Consider the following 19,976-nt stretch of genomic DNA (forward strand, 5'->3'; position numbering starts at 1 on the left):
TACAGTTATTATTATGTAAGAAAAAAAGGAACTGTTTCTGGTCCTGATTGGTAATATGGGTAACATGTGCCGCTAAAGGAACTGTCCAGGGTGCTGATGGAAGCATAAACTCATTCAGCGTGTTCAGCCTCTCCAGTCCAGTCAAATGCTCTCGAGAACCATATATGACCCAGGGGTTGAAGGTTTCTCACCTTTGCACAAGCGCAGTTAATGCAAGAATATAAATTGTCCAGATCTAATAGTGACATTTGTCTGTGCAATATGGTCTCAAATACTTCCTACACCTTCAGTCAACCAAGGTATATATTATTATTTCTTGTAGCATGCGGCTAATGATGCTGTGGATGGAGCGTGTGTGTGTGCGTGGTGAAATCACGTGCGTGTAGATCCGCGCTGCAGCAATGTGCCTCTGCTCAGCCCGCAGCCTTCTTCTCAATTTGCATTCACACGGAGGCTGCTTTCACGTCCCACGAGGTGTGTAATTCTAGGGCCCTGCTCGACTATAACGCAAAATAGGAAAGTTTTTTTTTTTTTTAAGGCAGGGGTTTTTGGACTCGCTTTCTCTTAACCCTTCTTATTTGTTTGCTTTGGACAATCTCTCGCCTGGCTGGGCTCCTCGCGTGAAAAAAGCAAAAAAAAAAAGCAAAAAAAAAAGCTGCGCGATGCATCGTGGGCTGGGAAGCCACTAAACAAGACGGACATCTGCACCAGGCGAGGAGACGAGGATGACGAGGGCGGCGACGGCTTCACCAAATTTAGCCTCCAAGTGCTCGACGGCCATGGCTTCCCCTAAGCTGTTCCTCTGGCTCTTCATCGCCCTCAACCTCCCCACCAGGTGAGCGAGCTCGCCTCCGAAACTGTTATTATTCCCTCTCGCAGTAAGCTAGCGTTAGCCTCCGCCTAGCCGACGATGCTACCACCAAATTGTGCTAAATGTCACATCGTCGTTCTCGTTCGTGTTGTTTTCGTCACCCGTAAGACACCCCCACACTGTCCGATAATGTGTTATATGAGTATTATAATGAATTTAAAAGCGAGAGAGAGAGAGAAATGAGCTATTAGAGCCCTCCTGGGGTGTCATAATTAATATTGAAGGGCTATTTTCATGATTCTAGGCTGCTGTTAAAATAGCCCAGGCGAGCTAAAGTGATGCTACATGTAGTGTGCGCTAAGCCGTTTGTAAGGATCAAGTGTATATAAGTCAAAAAGCCCCACGGCTCTTAAGGTTCATACAACAGTGTGTGATGACGGCTACAGAAGAAGTGAGCAGATTGTGGACGACCTTTGAAATAATTATTGTATGTATTTTTACTATTTCAAAATGGCAGACGGTTACATAGAGAAGTAAAGGCACAGCACATATGCGCAAATCTTTCTTGCAGCTCGTACTATGAATTCACTGCACGCTTTTCCATTGCTGATGTGCCTGTTAGAACATTATTTATGATTATCGTTAAACTGGAGAACGACAGAACGGATGGTTAGTCGTCTGTTCCCAGCTGGATAGAGATAAGGGGGAAAAATGGAGTCATAAAAATTACAGGTCATTTCATTAAGTACACATGAACGATACATTCAGTACAAGAGCTGTCGCAAAGATTGCCTTTATGAAGATAGTACAGTTTGTCATGCTCCATTTTTGTGTTTATTCTTGTAGTGAAATGCATTACCGTATTAAGTATGTCCGTCTGTCCGTCATTTATTACAGCGTGCTGCATGAAAACAAACGTTAGAAACGGTTTTGTTATACTCAAATATAAATACAGTACAGCAGTTCCTCAAATAGTGGCCTACACTCAAGTAGAGCCACTTAATTAATTAACGAGCGTCATCCACTTCAAGAAAAAACGGCAGACCTCAAATAGATGTCACGTGATACCACATTACGAGGTTTGCGTAATTTGCGTAAAAGAATACGTGGACATGCGGCACATGAAGGCACGCTTAGTTAGCGCTAAGGATTTTTCGTTTGATTGTTTTATATTTATGGCCTACACATTTTTCATAATATTATGACAGAATATTTACTGTATTCATCAGAATCAGAATCAGAATCATCTAGACTTTACAACGATCTGATCGGCCTGATCGGTATCGGCCGATTTTTAGCTTTTTATGCTGATCGGCTTTAATGTTATAATTCGCCGTTGAGTCAGACTACTGTAATAAAATCTTATATTCCGGACCACCGCATCCCATTTTTTACGATCATTGGGCTTTATCTTGTCAACTCAAATGCGACCTGATACACTCGTTACCATGGTGACGACAACAAGAGTGGCTCGCGCTGACTGTATTATAAGAACAAAATGAGGAAAAACGTGTGCTGGTGGTCACCGGTGCTCAGGAGAGGACGTTCGTTTAAGGCTTGCTTGAGGTATGTTCACGTACTTTTAATACGATACGGCTTGCAAGCAGGCAACAAAACCTTATGTAGCCTAGCAAGCTAGTGCTAGCACAAACGGTTGTGCATAAACATGCTGCCGTTCTGTCGAATCATGCTCTATAATGTTTTGGTGTGTGTGAAGTAATTTAATTACAATAAAGTAATTTAATTACAGTAAGTTAGCACTGTGTTGTAATGTTGGTTTGACCTGACTGATTAGAATACATGACCTGACTAGAGCAATGATTTCCAACCTTTATGGAGCCAAGGAACATATTTTACAATTTAAAAATCTCATGGCACACCAACAAACAAAAATGTCACAAAAAGTGGATACATTAATTACTGTATGTACTTCCTGCCATGTAATAGAAGACCATTCATTTGTTCTGTCTGTCACAATGCCTCACTGGCATAAATAGATGAGGAAGGATACATTATTTATTGTAAATATAATGTTTTGAGCGATTAAGTACACAAGTATATACAGTAAATGAACAGGTCATTTAAAGAGAGACATTGCTCCATCTTGTGATAGGATCGGTGATCGGTTATCGTTCTTTTTAAACTCGCTGGTCGGTGATCAGCCCCAAAAATCCTGATTGTGTAAAGCCTAGTAATTGTGTGAATACTCATGCATTCACACATATGTTATTCTACATTTATTTTTATCTTTATTTTTATTATTCTGCCGTGTTTTTTGACGGCCATTCGCCATTTTACATCCGATTCACTCCGTTCCAACTTTGACATGTTCGAAAAATTCACGCGACACGTGCTACTACTCATCTGAGCCGCAACATTTTCACATTACCCACAATTCCACATTTTACACCCAAATAATTCCCCTTCATTCCCAATGACACTTTCAACAAAATACCTTCACATCATTCTCTTTCACTTTGAAAACAATCAGCTCATTTAGAACTTCTTCAACACACATTTCTGCATTCCTCACATTCCCAGATCACCCACATTCCACATTTTCACCCACATTTTACTGTTAAAACACCCACATTCTCCCCCATTCCACTCTATTCTGCCTTCTTCCCCCCTGCTTCCACATTTCATCACAAATTCAAACCATTCCACTTACTACATGTTTTCCACATTACCCACATTCTGCACTGTGCAACACAAAAATACCCGCATTTTAGCCACAATAAGACAAATTAAAAAATGTTTGTTACAGTTTCCTTATTTCTCAACGGAGTCGCACCATTCCTACTTCTGCGTGTTCAGCCCATTCAAGTGCATTGCAGCATTCACACGCAATTTCTACAGGAATTGCACCTTCTCGTTACCTCTATGATATAGGCTACATTTCCAGCATTCATTCCTCTTAGAAAGGTATTTCACAGTATGTTTATTATTGTGGTTGGCAGTAGTGTAGAACTGCCATGCATCGTACATATGGCTATTATTTCAGTTAACATACTGAGCTACATCGGACTTCATATGACTAAAGTTAAAGTATATTCAACACAGTAATAAATTCATGGGGCCTTGGTTTACGAATGAGTTCCATTCCTATGGCGGTGATGTAACCTGAATTTGTATGAAAGTCAGAACATCTAGAAGTCTTACCACTAACCTATGCCAACGAGATAGTGTAGTCCTAATTACCGTACATATTAATATATATATAAAAAAAAAACACTTCTAGGCCATGACTATAAAACAACCACATGAAAAGTATTGAGTAAGGTGGTAATTGAACACATACATACATACTCGTTCCTTACGCTTTTTTCGTCACCTCGATATGTCGGGATCATGGAAATCTAATTAGACCTGCCAACCTATAAAAATTCACTTCCGGAACAATTTGTCCAAATTTGTCGGAATTTCCATCTTTTCAAATTTTGTCAAGAACATTATCGTGGGACCATCATAATCATTAATAGCTTATGGCTTCAATATTTGTCATTTTAATGTTTTTATTACATCAACCTTGTAATGGTAGACGCAGTTGCCGCCTGAATTAAAATACCAGTATATGAGGTTTTGACATGCCATCATCAAAAATATTTTTCTATGGATTCATTTGCTTTTGCCAATTCTGTTTTAAGCCCTGGTAACAAAAAAAAAAAAGCAAGTCTATTAAATTAGATTAATCAGATCTCAAACATCAAAATTAAAACTCAGCACTCTTTGCTAACAAACAAATAACATTAGTGATAGATTGAATTGGATAGTTTAAGTATGGACAGTAGTTTTGGTTTTTATTTTGTGGAATGTACTTCGAGTAAATCTTCTCTTGCATGCTATTTATATTTCATATTTCTATGTGCTATATCCACAATTGCTGCTAAAATGATGCAAATGTTCCCATGTGGGACAACTAAAGGTTATTTTATTTTACAAATATTTAACAATAATAATAATAATATACTTCTAACCAGCACACGTTCTGAAGTGACGTGTGCAGTGACGTACTAATTATTTACCTGTTCAGACGCAGGGTCCTGTTTGAAGGTGTATTACCGTATTTTATTTTTAGATCTCTAAACATGTATGAATTGGCCTGTTATTTTGTCGTTCAAAGTTGGTCACTCTCCGCAAAAACGTGGTTCCAGCCAGACCTATGTAACAAGTGTACTGTATCAGCAAATCACTTATTTCCATGTTTTGCGACAACATGTAACAATAGCTTAGCAATTAGCATAGCTTTGACATCGTATTCGCCTATCCACTCCTTGTCTTCCCTTCGTGGCACTTGTAAGAAGCATGGTAAGAAGTTTATCTTATTCACTACCATGGAGGCGATGATCAGTGATTTACAATGCGATGAAACCGGACGCAAAGAGAACTTTCGCCTCTGTGGCTTGGCAGCAAGGGTGCGTAATAAAATACCGTGCAGCAAGTAGCTGTTCAATGTGGACATGCCGGTAATGTCAGACGCTTGATTATTATTATTTTTTTCCAATATCCGGAACAATCAGTGTTACGGCTGTAACGAGTTACCGTTTAGTGATTTGCGTAACAAAATACGGCCGTTCCATAACATTTGACAGCTCTGGTGTGGTCAGTAGAGTTTCTAGGATGGTCTAAAATATTTGGTAACGCTTTAGTTAACACACACTACGATCACATTTGTAATGATTAATTTTGTTTTGTTTATTTTGTTTTGTGATATGGGATTTAGGCGGCACGGACAGCACTGGTTGGAGCATCTGCCTCGCAGTTCTGAGGACCGGGGTTCAATCCCCGGCCCCCCCCTGTGTGGAGTTTGCATGTTCTCCCCGTGTCTGCGTGGGTTTTCTCCGGGCACTCCGGTTTCCTCCCACATCCCAAAAACATGCATGGTAGGCTAATTGATGTCTCTAAATTGCCCCTAGGTGTGAATGTGAGTGCAAATGGTTGTTTGTTTATGTGTGCCCTGTGATTGCCTGGCAACCAGTTCAGGGTGTACCCCGCCTCCTGCCCGATGATAGCTGTGATAGGCTCCAGCACTCCCGCGACCCTTGTGAGGATAAGCGGCTCAGAAAATGGATGGATGGATGGATATGGGATTAATTCTGTTAGTGTTGTCACATTGTAATGACAAGTTGTTACTCTAAAAAGTTTTATATTTGAGTAAAATGTGTGCAATTGTGATGAAAATTTGTTTCACCACAGTTGCAAGACGTAATGACATTGTCAAGTAACGATACTTGTTATCGGTAAGTATTCAATTGTATGTACTTATTCTGTGGTAATAGTGTATCCCTGTAAAACGGTATTTAACACAATTATAAATATATGGCCTCATATAGTGGCCTCTGCTGTAATACACAACCCAATTAAATGTTGAGTATGTTGTCCACCACACTAACGCAGTAGGTAACTTATATTTACAGTAAATATTTGACTGAAAAATACTTTAAGGGCATGAATATAAAACAGAAAAAAAACATATGGCAGTAACTGAAAATGTCAGGAGTCAGGACGAACGTTAAACCGAGGACCCTCGATTTTAAGAGGTGTTTAAGTTTCATTTAGGATTATTGTGATTTGCAGTGGCGTACAACTTCACTGTATCGTACTGAGAGGAGTTTGTACTATTTTAACCCTCAGGTTGGTAACACAAAACATGTGTATTGAAGTTTACGTACTACACCACCATTAGTTAAAACAACATTAATAAGCATAATGCTAATACCAGTCTGCCAGTGTCAATCAAAAATGTGCATTGTTTCCTTTGCAAGGGAAGATTTTCATTGGATCTCATTAGATTGTGCAGGCGTACCAAATGCTGTGGCCTGTGGGCGTGGATCAGCTATTGTGCCGATTACTTCCTTGCTGCTGTTATTGTTTGAATGAGTTGTGATTTTCGAGAGCAATTACGAACCATTGCAATGTTTAGTGATTGTACTAGTTAATAAGTTAATTAGTCTAGTGTGGGTAACTATTGTCATGTAATCAAACGGCATGTGTGTTTTCAGTAACAGCATTGAAAATCTGAATCTGTGATACACTGCATGATATGCTTACATAAGACATCTTTTTCGAGGCCCAGGGCCCACTTTCAGTAATATGCTTCTTTGTGACTCATTGGCAGTTACTATATATTGTGATGTCTGTGTGATTGTGATGTCATCACACAGTACGAAACTACACAATGGGCATGTTTCACAGCAAAGTGACCACATGGTCCAATTTGGGAACGCATGAGGTCCTTTTGTGACGCAGACACTAAAGAAGGCATCAGATGTGGTGCTGTGACATTATTGTTGTTTGGAAATCATCTATAAACTGTCATTAATACCAAGAAAATACTACTTCGAACATCTGTTCCAAGACAGTGGTTGATTTTAGATTTGTTTGCATTAGAATCAGTTAGTCATAGTTGGAAATAAAGGAAATGTAATCAATCTGTTATAGTGTGCAACTTTAGAGTAGTGTATTAAAAAAATAAACAATAATACGCTGTATGACCAAAGGGACATTTTGTACTTAGCACAATCTAACATATACAGTGGAATTTCCAGTCAAACCATGATTGTACCATGATTCTGGTTGACATCCAAGACAAATGTTCCCATAGGAAACACTCTAAAGTAATGAAAATGCTTTTGTTCGTCTCCAACTGTCACTGTATTAGTAATTTTAAGTAACATTTTAACATTCCAAACTGTGATACCAGTGTAAAGCAAAGTTAACCACTGTATAATAACATAAAACTAACTTATATCTTACTGTTACTTGGATAACTATGGCAATTGTAGAGCTAATACATAACACTGAATGAAATAGACCCTGCACCTCAATTTATTTTTTAAACAGAGTCCATCTTAAAAAGAAGTAAGCAATGGTGTGATAACGTATCACTTCAGTTGTCCTGCCAGTTTTAGAACAAATATTCCTGGTGTTACATTCAACATTTAAGTGAAAAGTGCCGAAAGATTGTTGGATGTTAAAACGTCAGTAATGACAAGTTGTTTCTCTAAAAATTGTTATCCTTGAGTGAAATGTATGCCACAATCAGGAAAGGTATATTTTGTGTTTTTGTAAAAATATTTGAATAAAATACAGTACAAGACACTATCATCGCAATTGTAAGATGTAATGACATTATAAAGTATTAGCACTTTCTATCAGTGAGTACTCAAATGCAAGAACTGCTTCTCTGTCTAAAAAACATGTCGGTGCATCCCTTGCAGCTATGGTGTAGTCCCATTTATTCTCTTGAATGAGAAACCCAAAAGTGGTCTGTTATTATCACTTGAAAAGTTGTGTCAAGATACACAATTTTGAAACGATTATTATGTCTCCGTAATGATCACTATTGTTATGTCTCAACTCTCAGTATGTAGATGTCAGGTTTCCCATTTCTTCCTTTTCTCAATGTTGAGCATTTGACTGGACCAGAAGGGAGGTAAAGCTGACAGTTTCATTTCAGAGAGTCTGTTGTATTCATCACCAAGGTATTGAGGTCAGTCATTTCAGATTTGAGGGTCAGAAGTGGCCGTGGCGATGATGACCGGCGTTTACGCACCCGAGTTGGCATGGCGATAAAGTCAAAGTGAGACAAGAGGAGGCGCTTGCATGTCACATGCTTTGTTTTCTCACTTGTGTCAGTCCCTGCTGTCTCTGGTCCTCTTAGTTCTGTCTTTGAGTTTAGGAGAAGATGCAAATACAAATACTGAAGATCTCTTTGATAGACCATCTAGACTAGTTTAGGAGAAGATGCAAATACAAATACTGAAGATCTCTTTGATAGACCATCTAGACTAATGTTGTTCTCCACCATCAGAACAAAAATGTTAATTGATTTGAAATTGTATAACAGCAATGCAGAATGCTCAGATGTCATGTCCTAAGTGCTGTTTGCCTGGTATCTGTGGCTTTAATTTTGGCTGTGTGGTAGCATTCTTCAGCAATTCCAACAGATCAATTTCTATAGTGCAAAGTCAAACACAATCCATTCTGTGATGGTGGTTAACGTCTAAGTTCTTTGAATGTAAAACCACACAAAGTTAAACTGTCGCCTTCATAAAATCTTTTTTAACTGTTCAGGCAGTGTTGAACTTTTTACAAATCCCAGAGAATTGACTTTCCTTTCTGGCAGTGTAGTCCTACATCACTACAAACTATATAGTAAACTCTCTCGTATTCTTTATATGCTCTTGTTTTGGATTTCATTATGTTGTGCAGGTGTACTCAATAAAGTGTCAGTTGAATGCATATGATCTGGCTTAAGTTGAACCCATAAATAGTCCAGCTTTCCCTGCCACGGGTCAGTTAAGAGTATAACGGCACTGACCTACTTGAAGTGATGTCTTCGCCAACTTGTGCATGGTCACTCAAGTAGCATTAGATGGATTTCGATTTTTGTTTGTAACTAAAAAGTGACAAATGGCATCGTGTAGGAGGACTGTGGTCACAATGTGACAACCAAAGCGGGGGCTGTTGTTTTGCTGCATGGGCGTAGAACTAATTTCATGTTGAGCAGTGATAAGCACAAAGATTCATTTCAGTTTGGGCCGTTGAATAGCCACAGTCCGAGTGAAACAGGCAAACACATGCTTGTATTCTCTCGCTGAGGAGTTTAATGTAGATGGTGATGTAAGACACTGATATCATGATCTTATAGGTTTACTGATGCTAAACATGGCACTCGCATTGGGTGAGATTAGCTTTGTGTGTTTCAAAGTGCCACATCCAAAGCAAATGCACTTATTTTTGGGTATGCAATGAGAATTACGGAATGCTTTGAACGTGATATTTCACCCCAGCACTGTTCATTGAGTGCAAACACGGACGTGGACATGCATATGCATGAAAAACAAACTTTGGCTCAGGCGTCTCAACGGACCTTCAGGTGCTCAATTAGCAGGCAAGACCACAGATCTGCTTGTGCCGAAGAACACATGGCTCTTCCGTTTGATGTATTTGGAGCTTTTCCATGTACACTAAGATAGTGTACAACCGCTAATGTCGAGCTCCCCTGTGGATGTACACCACTGTGGTTGTACAATTCAGAATTGAACTAACAATATGGTAATTGAAAACAAACATCAATAAACTTGCACAAAACATCCAAGTTTTTACCAGATGTGAGACATCGGTTCCGTAGGCATCAAAGGATTATGTATGCATGCGTTTTTCTTTTTCTTTGGCTTTTCTTGTGACACTCATTCCTAAAAAGAGCCAGCCCTAAAAAGGGGTGCTGAGAGAATAACATGAGAACAAAACAACAAGTCACAAAGTATTTATAGTACAGTATACAGTACGATGACAATAAATAAAGTCGAAAGCATTACATAAAAAAAAAAAAAAAGTTACAGCACATCTGATAAAGCATGACAACAAAAAAAGAATCATATTAAAGGTACACTAGAAGCGTTCTTTCTTAATCAGATATGTTTGAAATTCTTTTAAAAATTATTAACACTTTGGAGCAAGTGCCGAAAAAACTGTCTGACTTACCTGAATCATTATCTTATTTTTGCACTTACAAATCCAAACATAGGCTGCAAGACCCTTCCTTTATACAACTGGACTAAACATTTTTAAAAGGGGCCAACTGAGTAATATAATGAAGATTTAATGTTTCGGCCCGGGTGTCCAAGTGGAAATGGATGCCACATGATGGCTCTTAAGGCAATCCAAGGAAAAGTGCAGGTCAAACTGTTATTCCTGGCTCTCAGCCTCGGAACATAAGAACGCTATCAGATCTGTTACTCTGCCCCCCTTTTTCAATACTTTATTATTTCATCCAGAAGCCTTGTTCCATCTCATCGCCCCCAAAGCCTTGCTAAGAGAAAGCTCAGAGCTTGTTCAAGGTTGCTCTTGTGTGCTGCGGGCCATCTCCCCAATCTCATCCGATGCTTACTGCAGGTGCAACATCTTTGCACTATACTGAAATTCTATTTCTGTTAAATCTGTGTGTGCGCGCGTGAGTGTGTACGCATGTGTATATGTGTTTGTTTGTCAATCTGCCCACATTTTTCTGCTGTGGCCTTGCTATTGTGTTGGCCGTGTGCATTCAATTTGAATATAAACAATGAAAAACAGAACCTCTTGCAAACATGTAATTTATCAACATCATGCCTGTCCATGAAAGAACAATACTTTTATTTATTTATTTATTTTATCTTTTTTATAAACACCTGTGCGGCACGGTGGACGACTGGTTTGAGCGTCAACCTCACAGTTCTGAGGACCCCGGTTCAATCCCCGGTCCAGCCTGTGTGGAGTTTGCATGTTCTCCCTGTGCCTGCGTGGGTTTTCTCCGGGCACTCCGGTTTCCTCCCACATCCCAAAAACATGCATTAATTGGAGACTCTAAATTGCCCGTAGGTGTGAATGTGAGTGCGAATGGTTGTTTGTTTGTATATGCCCTGCAATTGGCTGGCAACCAGTTCGGGGTGTACCCCGCCTCCTGCCCGATGACGGCTGGGATGGGCTCCAGCACGCCCACGACCCTAGTGAGGAGAAGCGGCTCAGAAAATGGATGGATGGATAAACAAACACCTGTGCCTTGGTGACATATGTGGTTAAGGGCTGTTGAGATGTTATTACCTTTTCATTCACCAAGATGAAGAGGTGTATTTGAGAATAAAATTATTCTGTAGGACTCCCAGAAGCCTGGAATGGCACAAAGCATCATTAGGATATAACCAAGATTTCAGCCACATATTCGAATAGAGTCATTTATGTGTACATTATAAATTATACCATTTGGCATCAAACTATAGGGTGCATGGGGCTATTGCAATTGACCAGTGTCCAGTTTAGAGTACTTATATGGTAGCTTTTTGAAACTCTAGAGGTCCTCATACATCATCATAATTATAACCTTCATAAAGAAAATCATAAGAAAGCGATTGTCCTCTTTTAAAAAAATAAAAAATAAAAAAATGAGTTCATGTATTCATCTCCTCTTCGCAGCTCCTTTCAGACTGATGATGACGACGAGGTGGCCAACAAGACGTGGGTGCTGACCCCAAAGGTGTACGAGAGTGATGTCACGCACATCCTCAATGGCCTACTAGACGGATACGACAACAAACTGAGGCCCGACATTGGAGGTAGGCACTGATTTTTCATGGCAGAACCGTTTTAGTCAAATAATCAAACACCCACTTTTAGGCTTCTAGGGACAATTTGGCCCTAGAAGCAGGTACCCAGGAACCTACAATCACACCTAGCTAATCAAGTTGTGATAGGTACTGCAGTATTACAGTATGGTGTAGCGATCATGTATGTATAAATAAGAATTGCAATTAATTTAGGATAAAGTAATAAGCCGGGAGCGACGTTTGCGTTACTTCCGCTTTATCATAAATTTGATTTGATTGTTAAAATCAAACTAATGTCTCGAAAAGGGCACCACGTCAAATTTTTCAAGTTTAACTTTAGGCGAAATGATGACACACCTTTTTAAATCAGTCTCATGATTTGTAGGTTGCTACACTCTATGACATTTTGAGTCCTAGGTTACAGAGATTTACTCAAATTCAGAACACACACAAAATACGACCACGAGTGGGATTTTATGGTATATTTAATGAAACACACAACTACAACAAACAAATAACACAAAGGGTAAACGAAAGAAAGAAAATCAGGCGTACGAAAATGGAAAGGAGGACATCGTGTGTGGTCGCTGGGCTAAACTAAATGAGCGTGTCAGCGTTTAATGCGTTGAGTCAGAGTGAGAGAAGGAAAAGTTGGGATTTCGTATGAAGCTAGTAATTTCCCCACAATTATTACGCACTGATGTTGTACATCATAGTAAGGATTGCAGTGTCGACTCACGAACGCAGATCAGCTGGTCTTTGGGGTGGTCTTCCGTCTGACCTCAGGCGGGAAAGAAGCAGGTTGGGTTGAAGAAAAACCAGATGCACAAAAATAAAAAGAACTAGGAAAGAAAAATTGTTGTCCCATTTGGGATGTGCTCATAACTTCCCTGCCGGTTGACCTGATGGCGGGCTGAGCTCTGGCCCTCAGAGGTTTGCGGGATCCGTCCGGGATGCCGGCAGTTGCTCGTCAAGGCCCCGCCGACCGATCGTGGCTAGGGAAAGCGATCGGAGCCGCATAGTCGACTTCTTCGATCGAAAATGCCGCCAGCTTGATTGCGGTGGGCGTTCGCGTATGTGGTGGTACCAGTAGGTGCCCGAGGACAAAAAGGGAACAAAAGAAAGGGGGAAGGGTGGCCAGAGGCCACCCAGCTGGCGAGCTGCCAGCACAGGTACGAGGAGAAGGAAAAAAGAAGCCTCAACTCAAGTCAACGCAACTCTGAGAAAGGTGTGAGTATAGAGTTAAATACCCCATGGCCGGGGCGTAGGAAGAGTGGGTGGCGACTTGGAGAAGACCACGCCCACCAGCCTTAATGTTGTCTACAAATTTGAGTAAATGGGTTTTAAAATAATATTAATCTCAAACACTCCCAACTTTGTACTCTCACTCATAGAATCATTGTTTAAACTTTGGTTGTGGCAGATCGGTTGCTTATTGTTCAATACAACATTTCGTTCTGTTTGATTTCAAATAATGAACAGCTTTCAAAATCTTGCAGAGGACCTGTCAAAGTGATAATGGGGACACAGACACCAAGGCATACATTTGGAATATTTCTACCGAGTTTGCAAGATATAAAAACGGGCATTTTGTCTTCCGTTAACAAACATCTAAGGCACGTCCACAAGTTCTTCCGCTTGCAGTTCCTCTCAACGCCAGTGAGTGGAGCCTCACGCGCATGGGTGAATATTTAGCACATAGTCTTCCCCAACCATTTGGTCAGGGAAGGGGTCTTTTGAAGACAGGAATCAAGATTTGATGGGAAGCTGCTAATTAGGTTAAGGTCCACTTGACGTACGCCAGGCCCTGTCCTAGTCGCCGTCTCACAGCAGGGCAGCTTGGAGGAGAGGGGGTTCTCAGGTGGTCGCGAGTCTCTGTGGCGCCTCAAAGTTGCGGCGCGGATGTCCGCTACAAAGGTATTTCTTTTTATGCTAAGGGTAGTAATTAGGTTTTACACGATCAGGATTTTTGGGGCCGATCACCGATCAGCGGGTTTAAAAAAACGATAACTGATCACTGATCCGATCACAAGATGGAGGAATGTGTCTATTTAAATGACCTGTTCATTTACTGTATATACTTGTGTACTTAATTGCTCAAATAATTATATTTACAATAAATAATGTATCTTTGTTCCTGTATTTATGCCAGTGAGGCATAGTGACAGACAGAACAAATGAATGGTCTTCTATTAGATGGCAGGAAGTAAATAGAGTCATTAATGTATCCACTTTTTGTGACATTTTTGTTTGTTGGTGTGCCGTGAGATTTTTCAATTTTAAAATATGTTCCTTAGCTCCATAAAGGTTGGAAATCACTGCTCTAGTCAGATTGTGTCTTCTAATCAGTCAGGTCAAACCAACATTAATACATGACAAAAATAATGGGTGCTAACTTACTGTAATTCAATTACTATATTTTTAATTAAATGACTTCACCCACACCGAAACTTTAGAGCATGATTCGACGGAACGGCGGCATGTTTACGTACAACCGTGAATGCTAGCAATAGCTTGCTAGGCTACATAACGTTTTTGTTGCCTGCTTGCGAGCCGTATCGTATTAAAAGTACGTGAACATACCTCAAGCAACCCTTAAACGAACGTCCTCTCCTGTCCTCAGCACCGGTGACCACCAACACACGTTTATCCTCATTTTCTCCTTATAATACAAAGTCGGCGCGTTCCACTCTTGTTGTCATCGCCACGGTAACGAGTGTATCCGGTCGCATTTGAGTTGACAAGATAAAGCCCAATGATTGTAAAAAACGGGATGCGGTGGTATCGGAATACAAGATTTTCTTGCAGTATTCTGACAAAGTGCAATCTTGAAAGAGCTAATTTGTCTTGTAGTCTGATCCGGGGATTATGTGTTGTCTGTCTCAGACGTCTTGTCTGTTCCACACTGCCGACATCAGTCCGACACCACTGTGTTACATCACCTTTTCTTTTAACAACATTCAATAAGGAACTGAGGACACTAATTGTTGAATCTTCGTGGGTGGAATTAGTTCCCGTTCTTGCTTGATGTACAGCTTCAGCTGTTCAACAGTCAGGGGTCTCTGTTGTCGTATTTTACGCTTCATATTGTGCCACACATTTTCAAGGGGAAACAGGTCTGGACTGTAGGTAGGCCAGTCTAGTACCCGCACTCTTTTACTACGAAGCTACGCTGTTGTAACACATGCAGAATGTGGTTTGGCATTGTCTTGCTGAAATAAGCAGGGGCGTCCATGAAAAAGAAGTGGCATATGTTTCTCCAAAACCTTTATGTACCTTTCAGCATTAATGGTGCCTTCATAGATGTGTAAGTTACCCATGCCATTGGGACTAACACAGCCCCGTACCATCACAGATGCTGGCTTTTGAACTTTGTGTCCATAACAGTGGTGGATGGTTCTTTTCCTCTTTGGCACGACGTCCACAATTTCCAAAAACAATTTGAAATTTGGACTCGTCGGACCACAGAATACTTTTCCACTTTGCATCAGTCCATCTTAGATGAGCTCGGCCCAGAGAAGCCGTCGGCGTTTCTGGTTGTTGTTGATAAATGGCTTTTGCTTTACATAGTGGAGTTTCAAGTTGCACTTATGGATGTAGCGCCGAACTGTATTTTCTTACATTGGTTTTCTGAAGTTCTCCTGAGCCCATGTGGTGATATCCTTTATACATTGATGTCGGTTTTTGATGCAGTGCCGCCTGAGGGATCGAAGGTCACGGGCATTCAATGTTGGTTTTCGGCCTTGCCGCTTACATGCAGTGATTTCTCCAGATTCTCTGAACCTTTTGATGACATTATGGACCGCAGATGATGAAATCCCTAAAGTCCTTGCAATTGTATGTTGAGGAACATTGTCCTTAAACTGTTCGACTATTTTCTCACGCACTTGTTCACAAAGAGGTGAACCTCGCCCCATCTTTGCTTGTGAATGACTGAGCAATTCAGGGAAGCTCCTTTTATACCCAATCATGGCACCCACTGGGAAGAAAATTAGCCTGTTCACCTGTGGTATGTTCCAAACAGGTGTTTGATGAGTATTCCTCAACTTTCTCAGTGTATTTTGCCACCTGTCCCAGCCTTTTTAGAACGTGTTGCAGCCATAAAATTCTAAGTTAATGATTATTTGTTAAAAACAATATAGTTTATCAGTTTGAACATTAAATATCTTGTCTTTGTAGTGTATTAAATTAAATATAGGTTGAACAAGATTTGCAAATCATTGTATTCTGTTTTTATTCATGTTTAACACAACGTCCCAACTTAATTGGAATTGGGGTTGTAAATTAACCCTGCACCTGAGATCCCGATCTGTGCATGATCAGGAAAAAAGGACAATGAGCAACGTAATGAAGAAATAAATATTTTCTGAATGTGAATTTGCACATTGAATTGGAGGTGCGCAAGAACATCCTCTTTGGGATGATGTCCTCTGGCGTTAACAACTCGCGAAAGAGGAGTGACTGAGACAGCGTGTGTGCGGCTGTCAATGCTGTGGGGTCGGAACAGCGCACGCACGCTCAACTAAAAAAGAAGTGGTCAGACATTAAGGTGGATGTGAAGCAGAGCACAGCACAGTGTGGCCAAAACAGGCGGAAGAACTGGCGCGGAGGGCCTCACCCCGTTCGAGGAGAGAATCACTGCGATCATGGGTGACACTACTCTTTCGGATGATGGGAGCACATGTGGCTGACTCTAATCACCCCACAAGGTTAATACCATCTATTTCTATAACTCATAACAAATGTGTTCATACAGTAACCTACACTCAGCCCTGTGAGATAAAGGTTCATGCGTAAATGTTGTATGCATGGTATTTGTAATAAATCTTTTGAATTCTAATAGAAGCACATGAAAGAGGATATCAAAAACTTTGACTCCTTTTTGATTACTCAATTTATTATTTTAATACACAGGAGAGGACACGCAAATTACATAATTTACCCCTCTTTTTTTAGGAGAAGAGGGGTAAATTATGTAATTTCAACACATTTCAATCATGTGCAACCGATGTACATGTTCAAATTAAGTAAATTCAAAGGACTCTTTTATGTGCAGTCGCAGCCACGCGCTACATGTTTGGGGATTCGTCCACTGTCCCTGTTGTCTCCTCCAGCATCCCCAGGGTCTCCGACACAATTACGCTCCAACAACCTGCTGCTGCTGCACCCGTGCAGACTGATAAAAAGAGTCCTTTGAATTGACTTAATTTGAACATGTACATTGGTTTGCAAGTGATTAAAATGTGTTAAAATTACATAATTTACCCCTCTACTCCCAAAAAATGTCATTTGAACACATTTTAATCATGTGCAACCAATGTACATGTTCAAATTAAGTCAATTCAAAGGACTATTTTTTTCAGTGCATGTGCTGGAGTCCCAAGAAGCGATTGTAAGGGCAATAGGCAGCATAAATGATTGCCTTGATCAATTAATAGGTGTCCTCACAAGTATCAGTGATTCATTAAATACACTGGTTAACAAATGAATTCTGAGTCCTTGCCTCAATTACATTGTTGAAATCAAATGTTGCCGGGCATTAATTGTTCTTCAGTGCTAATTGTTCATGCCTGTCTGAAGTGCAGATTTATGATAACAGTTTCCCATCATCACCTCTAAGTGTCGCCAAAGCACCAAAAGCTGTAGAAACGTGTGGACGCCAGCCATGCAGTTGGCGTGAGGCACCGCACATTTCCACAGTCATTTCACTCTTGATACATCTGACCTTTGCCGTGAAAAAAAAGAACATACGCCACGTTATTGTGCGTCCGCATCTTTTCTACATGAGGCCCCTGGTGAGGCTGATGGAGGATCTAGCTAGCTCGACCTATGGCCACATCGTAAGTAAACATTTCACTAGCTCGTCACCGATCACCCACTGCTTTACTCATATAAATTCTATTAGCAATACCAGTTGCTAAACATGTCAACAGGAATAAAAAAAAGATTCTGCTGTCACGAAGTCACCTATCGTCATCGTTACAGGTAACTAGTAACTGTATCGCAATACATTTCTGAAGTAACCCACACAACCCTGAGTATGAGGAATATGTAAAACTTTGCATTTCCACAAGCACGACTACCATTAAAGAAAAGATAAATCTGCACAACACAACCAGAAAACCCTCGCCGAGTCATTTAGCAAACACGTACCATATGAAAAAGCAAGCAAACATTGGCAAGACATAAATAATACAAAAATATATCGAGATTTTTTTTTTTGCCCATATCGCCCACTCCTAAAGGCAAGTGTCTTTCTTCCTTCACAATTACAGCTCGGTTAGGACTCTCCTATCCACAAGTATACATACTGTGCATCACCTTGTCATCTAAACGGGTCAGAATAGGCAGCTGCTCAGTACCCTAAAACACATGATTGATGGCCTCCTATATACTGCAATGTACTTTTCTGTATCGTAGCTGGACTGCATACACATGTAAATACATGTAAATAATTTCCTTTCAATAGCTTGTATACGAATGTACACATTTTATAATATCAACAGCAGTGCGAAGAAATGAATGGATTGCCCCAACATGAGCCTCCTGAAGTGCTACTTTGAGCTATTAACATGCAGATTTGCCCAATAAATCTTTAGTCTCAATGAGATGGCAGATATATGATGCTATTTGTCATTCTGTAGGAGCTTTCCAAAGACAGTGTTGTAAATGAATGCTAATAAGCTAGTATGGGGAGAGAGGGAAAAAGAATATGCCACCGCTCTCGAATCCAGTGCTTACGAAAGTGTAAGAACTAATCTTTGAAAAACAAGCAATTGCTTCCTTGTTATATGCATGATGCCATAATCAAACAAACTAAGTACAGTATTAACTATGTTGGGCCTTAGGCATCCAGGGAGGCTTGTTCTATACGATTTGTTGCGTAAGTTGAGCTCTGATTTATCTGAGCTCTGATTTATCTGAAAGACTAAGGTGGTCAATATGTTGGCCAAAATGACGAACACAACCAATCAATCTACGGCTATGGTCACACTGCAGGTCCATTTTATTTTATTTTTTTCAATGTGACATGTATCAGATTTTTTCATGTTAATGTGAACAGTACAAATCCAATATATATTTCATATCCGACCCAGGCCTCTTTCATATGTGGATATAAATCGGATAGGTATCCGACGCAAGTACAGTATGGACGCTCACGGGGCACACACCCGACCTATGCGTCATCAAACGGCGACAAACATGACAATTGTTTGACAAAACAGACACACCACAAAACGGCAACAGTGTACTTAGGAGCAGAAAACAGCCAGTGGCAAAAAGAAAAGAAGAAAATGTTGCTTCCGGATGCCCAAAATCCTTAAAATCGCTAGAAATGTGTTATGGCAAGACCTACCCGAGGGGCCGTATTTACTTCCGTCAACACTCGTGGTTGTGCGCAAGCGTAATGTGACGTCCTGGTTTGTGTGCATGTGTGAGAGGTCAAGGACACAGTAGAAGCCGCAGTTGTTTTTGTAATGTGAACGACTACATAAAAATGCAAAAAAATGCAATACTCGGGAAGAAAAACTTCCAGTAACCAGTCCCCAAAGCCCATATTTTTTGGTCTGTTGTGGGATTTCAAACAGCCACACCAATCCACTTACAGACTGAGCAACTGTAGCTTTGGCATCCCATTAAACAGGTGCACCATCTTGCTTTCACCCCTGAAACGGCTATAACAATTTTGCACGGTGTCAACATCTTTGTGAAATGGTCATATATAGATTTCACCTGGCTGATTTTATTGAAAATTTTATGTACAGTTCGCTGACAGATTTAAAAAAAAAAAAAAACACTCTTGGGTGTGACAGATTTCATGAAGGCCATAATCTTTTTTTTTTCAGACTTTGTCGGTGCTTCTGCTTTAAATTCACGAGCATGTCAGACCTGCTCTGAGTGGCTGCATCAGCCCACACCAACACATGCAGTCGCTTTGCGGCCGGCTGCCACTGCCATCCCCAAGCGTCATCTTCAAACGAGCTCTGATCTCCCTCTCACAAATTTCGCTATTCCAAAGTCTGCTGTCAAAATTTAACAGATACTGGTGGGTTTTAATGAACCGGCTATACTGTCGTCTG

At 40.5% G+C, this 19,976-nt stretch overlaps 1 protein-coding gene across 3 annotated transcripts in view; it reads left to right on the plus strand.

The window, feature by feature from the left end:
- Positions 1-414: 414 nt before the first annotated feature.
- The window catches only part of gabrg2 (gamma-aminobutyric acid type A receptor subunit gamma2), a 77,845-nt gene continuing 58,283 nt past the window's right edge, over positions 415-19,976 (plus strand). For all 3 annotated transcript variants that reach the window (XM_061702143.1, XM_061702144.1, XM_061702145.1), the window contains exons 1-2: positions 415-835; positions 11,765-11,904. In XM_061702143.1, the coding sequence (XP_061558127.1) occupies positions 726-835; positions 11,765-11,904 (250 nt within the window). In that variant the 5' untranslated portion in view covers positions 415-725. The remainder of the gene's footprint in view (positions 836-11,764; positions 11,905-19,976) is intronic.

This window comes from Phycodurus eques, chromosome 17, assembly GCF_024500275.1.
Source record: "Phycodurus eques isolate BA_2022a chromosome 17, UOR_Pequ_1.1, whole genome shotgun sequence".
Lineage (NCBI taxonomy): Eukaryota > Metazoa > Chordata > Actinopteri > Syngnathiformes > Syngnathidae > Phycodurus > Phycodurus eques.